Source organism: Cololabis saira, chromosome 17 (assembly GCF_033807715.1).
Source record: "Cololabis saira isolate AMF1-May2022 chromosome 17, fColSai1.1, whole genome shotgun sequence".
Taxonomy (NCBI): domain Eukaryota; kingdom Metazoa; phylum Chordata; class Actinopteri; order Beloniformes; family Belonidae; genus Cololabis; species Cololabis saira.
Window position 1 is genome coordinate 30,625,228 of NC_084603.1, and position 12,706 is coordinate 30,637,933.

The 12,706-nt window shown below is 40.9% G+C and overlaps 1 protein-coding gene across 1 annotated transcript in view; it reads right to left on the reverse strand.

Annotated features, from left to right (window-relative positions):
* Positions 1-298: 298 nt before the first annotated feature.
* Positions 299-12,706, reverse strand: part of bean1 (brain expressed, associated with NEDD4, 1) — a 57,512-nt gene continuing 45,104 nt past the window's right edge. Inside the window, exon 5 of the mRNA XM_061745689.1 lies at positions 299-5,077. Coding sequence (XP_061601673.1) covers positions 4,687-5,077 — 391 coding nt within the window. The 3' untranslated portion in view covers positions 299-4,686. The remainder of the gene's footprint in view (positions 5,078-12,706) is intronic.

The window sequence follows — 12,706 nt, forward strand, 5'->3', positions numbered from 1 at the left end:
TTCATTTACACTTTAGATAGCCTGTTTTAGTTTTTGCTGACCCACATGGCAACGGCCACAATGAGTGAGAAAAACAGTCTAAAGCAGAATTATAAAAAAAGGTGGGAACAATTTTTTTATTGATATTTCATTTTTCCCGTGTGTGTTTCTGTGTTTTCTCAAAAGCAGGAGCTCAGATTAAACTCAAGTTCAGATTTATTAGCTCTTATTCTTAGTTTTTTTCCTTTTTTTAAGAAAATTCAAAAATATTGTGCTCAAAAGAATCCTTATATAAGGTTTTTCAAGAGTGCAGCAAAGAAAGAGAGGAAGACAAATCGGAAGTGATACACATGTAATATATTTACATATCGTCCACATACAGAGAATAATCCTACAAATTAGTGTTGACTGGAAAAAAGCAATGATATGCAAACAAAAGTGAGACTGATGCATTGTAAAAACAATTCAAGCAAGGAGTCACATTCATTCTCAGAGATTTTTTTTAAAGTAAATATAACATTGACAACTTTTACATTTTAAGTTTGCGCCACTCTTAAAAAAAAAGCACCAACACACTCCTCATCTTATGCAAACACAGCAACATAGAGTCTGGTGATTGTTCTCTTTACTTCAGTGTCAGGGATCAAACTTTAATTTCAAATGATTTTTCAACAGGAAAAATAAAAAGCTGACTCTTTAATCACAACTCTGCATCGCCCTCTAGTGGACGAGTGTAGAACAGTTTTGGTTTAATCCAATAGTTACATCTTGAGGTTGTTTCCTCTGATTAGAAGATCAAAATACACATATTCAACATTGTGTACTGTATTTCCAACATAAAACACTCAAGTTTATGTATTTTTATGATAACTACTAGATAAAAACAACAATGGCTTATTAAGGATGTAATAATTTAATTATTTATATTTATTTATTTCTTTTGCCAGTTTCAGTTGCAGACAAAAATCAGTAGTGAATGAGTCGTTAGTGAATTAAGGATTCCTGAAGCTTGTTGATATATACAGTTGAAACCAGAAGTTTGGTTACAGTTTAGAAAAGAAAACGTTTTTCCTCCACATCTGACGGTATAGAGCATTTTAAATCCCTTTGGAATTTGAAATTTCCAGAATAATGATAGAGTAATGAGACAGACAATGTTTTTAAGATAATTATTTCTTACTTTCTTGAATGTTTCATACGTTTAACAAAATTAAGCCGATTATGAATTTTAAACAGCTCGAACAATCCAACGTGGAGCTGCTGATAGGCCAACAAGCATCATCTGAGTTTACTGGAGGCCTGCCTGTGCATGAACTTTAAGGCACACCTTTAAACACATTGGCCTCATCGTGTTTAATCATAGGATAATCAGAAAAAGGACAATAAACTAAGATATCAGGAAAGGAATTGCAGACCGTCACAAGCCTGGTTCTCCAGATGCCTGAAGGTTCCACCTTCATCAAACAATAATACACAAGCATAGGAGCACACAACTCCCGTTCAGACGGGAGAACATTTTAGTGTACCAGCGATGAACATGCCCTGGTTTGAAATGTGCAAGACTGAAACCAGGAGGAGATCGTCTTTATCCTCAGAAAACTGTTCAAACTGACAAGGATGGGGGCGGCAGCACGGCTCTGTTGTCAGAGGGAACGGTGCATAATGAGGAGAGAAGATTATGTGGATATTGAAAAGCAACTTGTGAAGATTTCAGCCACAAAGTTAAAAGGGTGTGGATGACTCTCCCAAATGGATGATGAGCCCATACATCACCTCACATTAGTTGGAAAGTGGCTAAAAGACATCAAAAGACCTCAGTCCTGTAAGAAAAGTGTACTGCACTGAACAAGCATGTGCAAAGAAAGAAGGACCAGAAACTTGACTCATCCCCACCAGTCGTGTCAAGACGGATGAACCAAAATCCCTGCAGGAAATGCAGAATTTAAATCAGTAGTTTAAAGGCACCTCTGCCAAATAAGCGAATGTGTGTGTGTGTGCTTGCCAAGTGCAATTTAACATCTGATGTTGAACAAAGCTTAAAAAACCTACAATAGGAAACACTTCCTTGAGTTGGTTGAAGTTCACAAGTGGAGAAAAATCGTTTTTAATTTTCTTTAAATGTAAGTATCTGGTTGCAACTGTGGATAAGAAAAGAGAAAAAAAAGATAAAATCTTTTTTTTTTCATCTTTTCTCATCACAAAAGAACAAGAAAAAAAACAATACACTTTACAATATACAGTTATTAATAAATAAACAATGCCCAGTTAGGGATGTGATTTTTCTCTTCAGGTGTCTGTATGATCAAACGACAAAAAAACAGCAATCCGTTGAAGCTTGAAACAGTCAGTGATTTCTTTTGTCTCTTTCTGTAATTATAACTAGATGCATCTTTCTAAACAACATCAGGAAGCCAATCTGTAATCACCAGACAATTATCAGCACAAAGATTATTATGGCTACAATGCTGAAAACTAAAAGTCGAGGAGCGGCGTCTTCTAGGCACATCTTTCAAAATAAACTGTTGCACAGTCACACAATGACAATTATCCATGTGAAAATTAAAACAAAAAGTGGTTGCAAACACAGAATCTGGACTAACGATTTAAAAACGACGGCATTTATATTGTTATTAAAGCTCAGTCCTAAATGACTTCATGCCCCAATAACTGGTGGTAAATGGTGTCTACAGGTCTTAGTGTCTCCAGGATAGCCAAAGTGTTTCCTCCACACACTCCCCCCATGCTAACACTGCTCCTCTGCTTCTGTCTGTGTCAGTATGTGTTCAATTATATGAAAATACAGAGTTTTCAGGTGTTTAATGATGATTTTCTTACAGATTGCAGTTTAGCTGTGTCGGTCCACAGCATGAAAGACTTAATTTACATGAAACATTACCTGAACAAACCTTTTTTTTAGCGTGGCTAAAACTCGACAAACAGCTTGAAAACTAGAAACTTCGACATTGTTGGGCGATATAGACGGTATATTTGAATTTTTCAGGAACCATTACTTTTGTTTTTTGCATGGCACCCTTTAAACTTTGTATAATTTGTATGTCGTCCACTTTTATTTTCTTTAGTTTTTTCTCTAGTCTACATTGCCCCCATGTGCGCAGGGCCGTAGCAACAAACTTTGGACCAAATACATGCAGGATGCATAGATATCTAAAATGGTAAATGTAAATCATAAATTTGTTTAAAGACTATTTGCCTTAATATTTAACTACATGATCTATTCTTGAGAGTGACCTCAGATATGAAAATATTCAAAAAAAGGACAAAATTAGACCTTTATATGCTTTCAAAATTTTTGCTGTCTAAGTCGTCAATACTCTTTATATTTACCCCACATGTCATAAATATAAACGTATTCATCACTTTGTCTCGAATGTCATATTAGTTTTACACATTTTTGATCAGTTTTGTGATACCGTGTCTAAACATTCACAATATATGCTCTGTTTCTGAGTTGGAAGTTATAGATTGAATAGTGACACATGCAGAATGTTTCTCACGATGTAAATTTTCACGAACAGAACAGAGTTAATGTTTTTATCCGGGAAAGTGAACTGAAATCTTTGGCTCTGGACGTTGTGACGAAGGTTTTCCCCAAATTTATGCACAGAATGAATCGATATCTGACACAATGCGACTGTTATTCCTGACATGCTTCTTTTTTTTTAAACTTCTGTCTATTAACCTCAGTGTCTCACTTCTACAAACATAGATTACCTGCCGGTAAATGTTAAATGTCTGTAATGGCCAAATCAAATTCCTTCATGAGGCAGAAGCGTCTATTTCGGAGGGAATCAACGGTTCCACGTTTACGCCGCTGTTGCATCGACCCGACCTTGTGAGGAGGAAGACTCAGAGCTACATTTTGCTGCTGGGGTCCAGCTTCAGCATTGATATTACAACCAGAGCCCTTGATAAGAGGAGTTACGACAAACTCCAGACAAGTTGAGCTCTTCTCCAGTGATGACAACGCATGCTGCAAGTATTTAACAATAATATTATAGTGCTTTAATCAAAAGTTATGCAAACGTACCTGGGAAGAATGGCGATTTGACAATTCCTTCTTCCTGCCAAGGTAGTGTTCCAGTTCCCTTTGGCTGTGGTCACAACTGTTTCATCTCAAAGTCTTATTAATAGGATACTACCACCAAACTGGAAGCTACTGGTCTGAAACTTAACACCAATTGGAGAAGTTTAACCTGCGGTGCGCAGAACAGTACTCACTGGTGCTGGCCTATACTCCAAAACTACACAATTAAAAATCATATTCTTCTTATTTGCATTCAGTTTTTCTTATCACTTGACAGCTTAAACTTTGCACATGTCACACATTCTAATTTGATAAACAATAACAGTTAAAATATGGTTAAGGATGAGCTGGACAGCCTAACAGTTGAGACTTTGTCCAGCATACTGGGATGACAAAGTCTTATCATCCCAGAAACAGCAAAACGCTGCTCTGTTTGTCAGTAATTTGTCCAGAGACACACCGTCCTCGTGGCGGTGCAGTCCACAGTGGTGTTACAGTCTTGTAAGGTGTTTGCAACGCCGTGGCAGAAGCGTGCCTCTTATTAATGTCCACCCTTTGGTGCTGCAGCAGCTTCTAACAGCCATTATTGCCCTTATCTGAGTGCTCGTTTAACTCAACTGGGAATGACCAAGAGCTCAGGTGAGGAAAACAAATCAAGCGTCCTAGGAGATCTGGTTTGCTGGGAGCTGTGGGGAGTTGCTGTCTTCTTCCCTCTCTGATTGGTGTTTATGAAGGTCACACGGCATGAGAGGGAGGGGCTGTCCCTGCTCAACCAGCACCGACTCGTAGGGCGGCGCCGCCTCCAGCGGGAAGGAGATGGATGTGATGTGTTGATGCCCTCGCTCCGGCAGTCCCTGGGGGGAGCGGGAGGGGGAGAGCCAGGCAGCGCTGCCGGAGATCTCTCCATACACCGGAGAAGGGTCTGGACGGGTGGAGCTGGGCTGCTCCTCCGACTCCGCCCCTCTGTGACAGGGGTCCAGCAGAGAGTACGGAGGGGGGTCATCTGTGGGTACGTAGATCTGAGTGGAACCTGGGCCAACGCACTCGTCATAGCTGTAGACATGAGGACAAACCAAGCAGAATTAGCACTTAAAGTACCTGATGGAGAGAATTAGATCATAAAATATATCATAACATCAGCTATAAAATTACACAACGGTCTTTTGATCAGTTTTACTTTAAAGGGGACCTATTATGAAAAACATGTTTTTTCTTGCTTTAACATATATAAAGTGGTCTCCCCTCAGCCTGCCAACTCAGAGAAGGAGGAAATCAACCAAATTCTGCAGTGTCTGTACAGCCGCCCGGATGAGCCGTCCAGTGTGATGTGGATCTACGAGCCAATAAGATTCTGCGCATTTTCGTTACGTAACCAAAATGCAAACCACGCCCACAACTATAAAAACGTGTAACTGCATGCGAGCGTCCGACTATCGTCGCACTGCGTGACATCGGACGCTCTCTGTCCATCTCCCTCCAGCAGCTGCCACTTTATTGAGGTTTTTGTAGTGAAATGAGGAGGAATCATAGAGATAACTTCTCATTTCAACTAACTGGATCAGCCGTTCCTCATCCATGACTGTTTCCTACAGCGCTTTCAACCGGCTTTCAACAAGAGAGACAGGAAGAAAATAGAAGCAGGGCGTCCGACAAATGTTCAGCTCAAAACGGTGCGCTGCGTCGCTGCGGCCAGTTAGGACAGTCCAATAGAAAGTAAAGCAATGGAATTGACTTTGTCACTGACGCTCACTCGCATCGCATAACTCCGCCGATCGGAGCTTCCGCTTCCAAAAATCTGTCAGTCAAATGAAAGTATAATGACACAACTGTAGAGCAAACAAGAAAGATCAATGTCAATTCTGATGATGCACTTTGAACAAAGCATCCTCTCTTGTTTTTACCCCAGATAACGGGCACATTTGGGCCCGATCTGGGCCACTTTTGGCATGTATGACTCAGTTACAGCTGAGTCATAAGTACATACAGCTCAGCAAGGGCTATGAATGGGGAGACATGTCCTAGAGTTCATGAACAGAGGCCAAACTTGGGTCCGGTGCCGCCAGGCAAAGACAAACGTGGGTAAAAGAAAACTGCAGACATGGACTGAGTTTGGGCCAGACATTCTTCGCTATCTTTGTAATGCCTTGAACAAAAATGTTAAAATATTAAGATATTACCACTGGATTGTCAGAGTTTATGGAGTCTTTGACTGAGAGCTTCAGGGCTCAAGTGCACAATTTCAGTCCTCAAGGACCCCTATACTGCATTGTTTTAGATGTCTCCTGGCATCAACACACCTGATTCAAGATCAAGGTCGAGATCAAGGTCGGTACAAACCTCCAGCCTTACTCAGGTGGAACATCTTAGAAAATTGAATTTGCTCAATCCAAACCGTGATACACATGCATATTGCATAAATCAGTAAAGTGCACTGTTCTAACGAAACACATAGAACCAGACAGCAAATGTGTTATGAAAAGACTTTGAGCACAAATGAGTCAAAGCTGATGGTGAGGAGCCGGGGAGATGCCGAGCATCCTCCCAAGGACTTGCCGTCCTCAGCTGCTGCCAGGCAGCAGAGTTTTGTGGCTTTGTTTGTGGCGACTGTACAGCAAAAACAAGATCACAGTTGCGGTGAATAAATCAGACCACAGCTGCCACAATTATCACGTCAATTTGAGACCAGCAGGGCGGGCATTAGTGACGAAAGTCCACTACAGCAACACAGACGAAGCCTCACCTGGATATCTGTGAATTAACTGATGCACAAATGCCACATGCACAGGGTTTGTGACAGCAACACTGTTTGGGTTCCTAAAACCGCTTCCCTGCTGAAGTCCTTGTGGAGTCTCAGTACTCAGATTACTGCCAGCTTTCTCTCCGAGGCAGAGAGGAGCCTGGAAAACAGAGCTCCCAAAATAGAATAAAACTAAATAGAGAACAGAGATACAAAATCACTGTAGGATCATTTAGCTAACGGCAGGCAAGGGTGGGATGACAGGAAGTGGTAATTCAGTCTGATTCAATCACTACAGTGTTTAATTAAATCTGTCTTGTACTACTGTAGAGCAAGATAGTGTAACACTTGATTTCTTTTTTTCTTCTTTTATCTCTTGTTTTCCTCTATTTCTATTCTCCTTCTTTTTTTCTTTCTTTTGACCCACCAGCAGATTCAGGTATTTCTTTCATTTTATGAGCTATACTTTTGGTTGGTTGGTTTTAAACTTCGTGAGACTGATTGAGTCGGCCATAATCAAAGTTATCCAGTGATATTTCATTGTTTTCACTGTGAACTCAACTTCAAGTATCTGGCTCTTGCACCTAAACTCGAGACATATGGACGCGAACCATAAAACCGGTGCAGAAAGAGCTTTCAAAATCATTTCATGCTGATTCTTGTTTTTGGAGAAGTGACCTCAAACAAAGGCACACGGAGGCGAAAATTGAAGCCAGTGGAAAGTTTGGTCCGGCCAAGACGAGGTGTGAAACACAAGCTGTGAGCTCCCCAGTGGCTTCGTCCTCTCAGAGGCAACATGTTACTGCGCTCCCATTGCAGATTACAGCTGTGTGTTTCGTATGTAGGCGTGTTCTGCAATCGTGTGTGAGCATGTACTGATCAATAAGTTGTATCCCTAGACACAAACACTGGGAATGATTTCTGTTCATCCACTTACTGTCTGCTGCTGGTGTCAGTTTGGGACCAAACATATAATACAAATGATCCATGCAATTGTATCTGAATGCCCTTGATGTTGATCAATTAAGTTCTCTAATTCCAGCTCCTTGTCTCATCCCTCTCTTCTCCTTGTTCTCTTAATCTTTTCTTTCTTATTTCTTCATTTCTAACCTTGGATCTGCTCCAGCTCTGGCTGATGAGCTCACCCTGTTATGTGTGGTGGAGGGTTAAAAACATGTTTTAAACATCACTGTCATTGATCAAGTGACTGTACACCCTTCCTTCAGGTTCTGAAGGGAGTCTCAATCTTGAAAAAAATAACTTGTAGTCACTGCAGTCTTTCAAATGCTATATGGAAGATTTAAACTGTATCTTATCTCCCTTCTGGCCCTTACAGCTTACTCGTTCCCTGTACAACTTAGGGCCTGATTTACTAACATCCTAAATAAAGAGTACTAAATTGCGTGTGCACTGAAAAAGTTTGCACGTGCTGTTGTTGTGTGTTTTGCGGGTGATCAACTAAGAATGCTTGCGCAATTGATAACAGGTGCAAACCGCAGTATTTAAATGAGGTGTTGCGTGTCTTACGGTTTGCGCCATGGAGAGTCTGGATGGAAAGCAGGATAGTCGCAAGCGCAAAATGAAATTTGACGAGTTGGAGTTAGAGATATTAGTGGAAGAGGCAAATAAACACATTCATGAACTACAGCAAATAAATTTAAACATTACCAAAAGAAACGCAATATGGGAGAAAATCTGCGATAGAATAAATGCAGTTGGTAAGACAAAAAGAACGGCAGATGAGGTTAAAAGAAGGTGGCAAGATATAAGGCGAAGAACTAAAGAAAAAGTGGCCTTTAATAAAACTTGTTCAACCATTTTTAAAATAGCATGCAGCAGAATAAAGACTCTCTCTCTGCGTATTCTTTGATTTTGGATGTCGCCTCCTTGCCACAATAACAGCAGCAGCAGATTAGCACCTTCCTTTCGAACGTATTAAATACACACGCAATCACAATACACGCAATTACTTTCAGGCTTGGTAAATCTCATTGCGTGTGTAAATTAACCTATTTGCATTTTCCCCTCCCAGTATTTAGCGCTTTCTGGCGGGTACGCCCCATATTGATTATTCATCAGGGCAAAAGTACTAAATGAACAGCGTGTGCTATTTTGCTCATTTGAGAGGCGCAGTCCTCTTTGCGCGCTGTTAGTAGATCAGCTTGCACATTGGTTTGCGGGTGCTGTCAAGTTTGCACACGTTTTTACACACGCAAACCTTTAGTAAATCAGGCCCTTAGTCTTATCCGCTCACTATAACGCATGCCTGTGTGAGGTAGAGGTGAAGTGACAGGACCACATGACCTTTTTCAGACACTTCAAACCCACTGTTATAAGAAATCTCCTTGACACGATCTACACACAGTCCCAAGTTTTCACATCATATGTTTATAACTTGCACATGTGATTGCAACATAAATGGGGATATCTAAAAACATAGTTGGTACGTTGACCACAAATCAGTTTAAAGTCTGCCAGGTTTTAAACTGATGCACCCACAATTCCAGATGTCTTTCTGTTGGTATTTCACTGATTTACTGGACACAACTGTGAACGGTTGCTTATAGCCCTCAAACCTGTGAGGTACAGTGCAATAAATTAAGCAACCATTAAAGTAAACACACTGCAAAGTACAATGGGAAAGGATTCAGATACTTTTGTATCAGGGTGTGTCCCCAAATTTAACAAAAAACCATCTGAAACCATTTGTAAAAATATTTGTTATAAATATAGCATATGTGTATATATATATATATATATATATATATATATATATATATATATATATATATATATATATATATATATATATATATATATATATATCCTGGATTTAACAGAAAGCCAGTAAAGAAAAGTTGAGATTGGTAATATGTGAATCTTGCATTCAGGAACTTTCCAAAAATCCTTTACAATGCATTTCCATTTTTTTTTCATCCACACAAACAGCTCTTTAGATTATATTTGTCAGCAGCTTCATCAGGTTCACTGCAACACAGACCAGTATGGAAAATCATTCCTCCCAGCAGCTACAATATTCTACAAACTAGTCTGTAGGGACTCTTTAATACTGACGGTAACAGTGTCATTTCTCTCCTATGATTAATAGTTCCTGAACTGAATTGAACTTAATTGAACTAAATATCGCTGCTGTCACTGTAATCAAAAACCACTAACTACAACTGGGACATAGTGGAAGTTTACTGTGTTCCCTGAAAAGGAAGCAGTGACTGTCCAGTTGGAGGATGACCTCTCTGCCCGCGGATCACGTAGCCTGCAAGTCAGATACACACCGGTCAGCAGAAAGGGAGGACCTCTGGCACGTGCATGGGTCAGGATGCTCTGCAGAGCTGAACAGCAGACAAGTCCAGCTACAGCTGACGGCATATGGTCAGTGTGTATCAGTGTGTGTGTGTGTGAGAGTGTGTGTGTGTGTGTGTGTGTGTGTGTGTGTGTGTGTGTGTGTGTGTGTGTGTGTGTGTGGAGTGTAGCTGGCAGGGTCTTGCTCTGTACTACTGTGAGAGGTACTTGCCTGTGGAGCAAGTGAACCATATAACTGTATGTATACTGCACAGGTGATACACGTGTGTGTGTGTGTGTGTGTGTGTGTGTGTGTGTGTGTGTGTGTGTGTGTGTGTGTGTGTGTGTGTGTGTGTGACTTTTCCGCATAAAGCAGCGACAGGATGACGTCTGCACTGACATGCAGCACTTTCATGTGACCTCTAAGAGAATATGTTTATCTGAACTTTACCAATTACGGGAAGCAGCATTGTATTGCCAAGTCTTGTCCATCTGCAGGCATTATTGTTTGCATATTTGACATTACATCAATAATTTTGGTCTCTTTTATTCATGGGTTATTATTGATAAAAGACGTTACTGTGTCCTTTCCCAAAACTCACAGCACGTGAGTGCAGTTGTTAGGGTGGAAAAATGTACCTTTCCATGGCATCTTCTAACGTTTGATGTCATCCATTTTCTTTAGCTTATTTCTTTATTGATCAGTAGAGTTACAATATTCAATTAATTATTCCTCATCTTTTAAATGGATTTAGTGGTCCTGCCATCTTCATTTTGTATCATAAATGTAGTCAATAAGCACAATAACCAACTGTCACTTAGTGGGGATTCCATCCATCCATTATCTATACCCACTTTATCCCTTGCAGGGTCACGGGGGTCTGCTGGAGCCTATCCCAGCTCATTTAAGGTGAGAGGTAGGGGTTACATCACACGGCCACATATAAACACACAACCATGCTGTAGCAAGGCGAGTGCTACCGGGGCCGACCGAAGGATGGAGAGACACGGAGTTTCGTGTAGAACCCTTCTTTATTTAAGTTAAACCGCCACACACGTGCAGAAGCACCTTCACCCAGCTTCTCAGACCCTTGCTTCTGGGCAGCCGTGCCTTATGAAGGCTGGCAGAGTGGAGAGGCTGATTGGGCCCACCTGTGCCCTAATCAGCCTGAGTGGCTGCAGCTCCTCCACCCTGCCACACATGCACACTCACACTCACACCTACGGGCAATTTAGAATCACCAATTAACCTAATATGCATGTTTTTGGACTGTGGGAGGAAACCGGAGTACCCGGAGAAAACCCACGCAAGCACGGGGAGAACATGCAAACTCCACACAGAAAGACCCTGCTGGGCCAGGGAGTCAAACCGGGGACTTTCTTGCTGTGAGGCAACAGTGCTAACCACCTAGCCACCGTGCTGCCCGGGATAAAAATATTCAAAAAAATAAAATAAAATAAATGTAGTCAATAAGTTTTTTCTAGTTGTGCTTGGTGGACCACGTGTTCAACAAAGGACATGTGAGAGACCAAAACAAAAGGCTGGGGGTTGTAGTTTCTTTTCTTCAGGTGTTACCAGATGTAGGTTTTTCCCTTTTCTGGCAGCAAAGGATTGGACGAGGGGACGAGCCAACCATGAGAGCGGCAAAGTCTAAACCACGCCTTCTCCACGTGTAGTATAAATGTTTACGTTAGCCATGCGGTCGGTTCTTTTTTCTTTCGAATTTCCTCTGATAATGAGTCAATGTTAGACCCTTGATATGAAATATTCTGTACAATAAAGGCTTCAGGTGAATTTTTATCAAATCAGTTCCTCTTTCCAATTTTTGAACACGCAATCAGATTTTCTTAAAAGAAGCTTGAGGCTCCTTTTAAGAAATGAGACTCTCTAGCGCCACCCTTCACCACGACGGCAGTTGGGGGTACTGCAGCCAACAGTGAAGCCGGCACGGGAGAACAGGGAGAACGCGCATGCAGCGTCATGTGACGTCACATCTGCAGGACAGCGCGGGAAATTCGGGACCGAATTGCAGCACATTTTGCAGCACACAGCCTGTTCAAGGCAACGGAGAGATACGCTAGAGGGCTCATTCTTTTGGGTTTGGAACGCTTCATCTGACATTATTACTAGAAAACTTAAAATGTATACAGATTTTTTTCATAAATCTTGCCACAATCCGGCCTCAAGCTCCTTTAAATATAATTTTGACAAGTAAAGAAAATAAAATTCTCATATGAGATTGTCAGTTTTTCAACGTTCATTTTAGAACCAGCCATTTCTAATCCACGTTCCACATAATGTACTAAATAATGTGAACAACACCGAACAAACCTGAAATAGCTGAGTAGAGAAGTATTTTTTTTACAGTGTAAAATACAAAAGCCAGTCCTCTCACAATAGTTCCTCATGCTGCATCCATGCTCCTTGTATGCGTAATGTCAGTTAAACAGACCATACTGTATGTAAAACTGGCTTTGAACGGTTGAACAAGTGATGATATTGTTGGTTAGGTCAGTTTTATCCATCTCCACCCAAACTTAGACCCAGCCGGTTCACCAAATGTAATTTAACGTAACTTGTATATTAAAATGGCAGCTACATCAACAGAAGAGCAGAAACTTAATTTCAAATGTTCATCTAGACT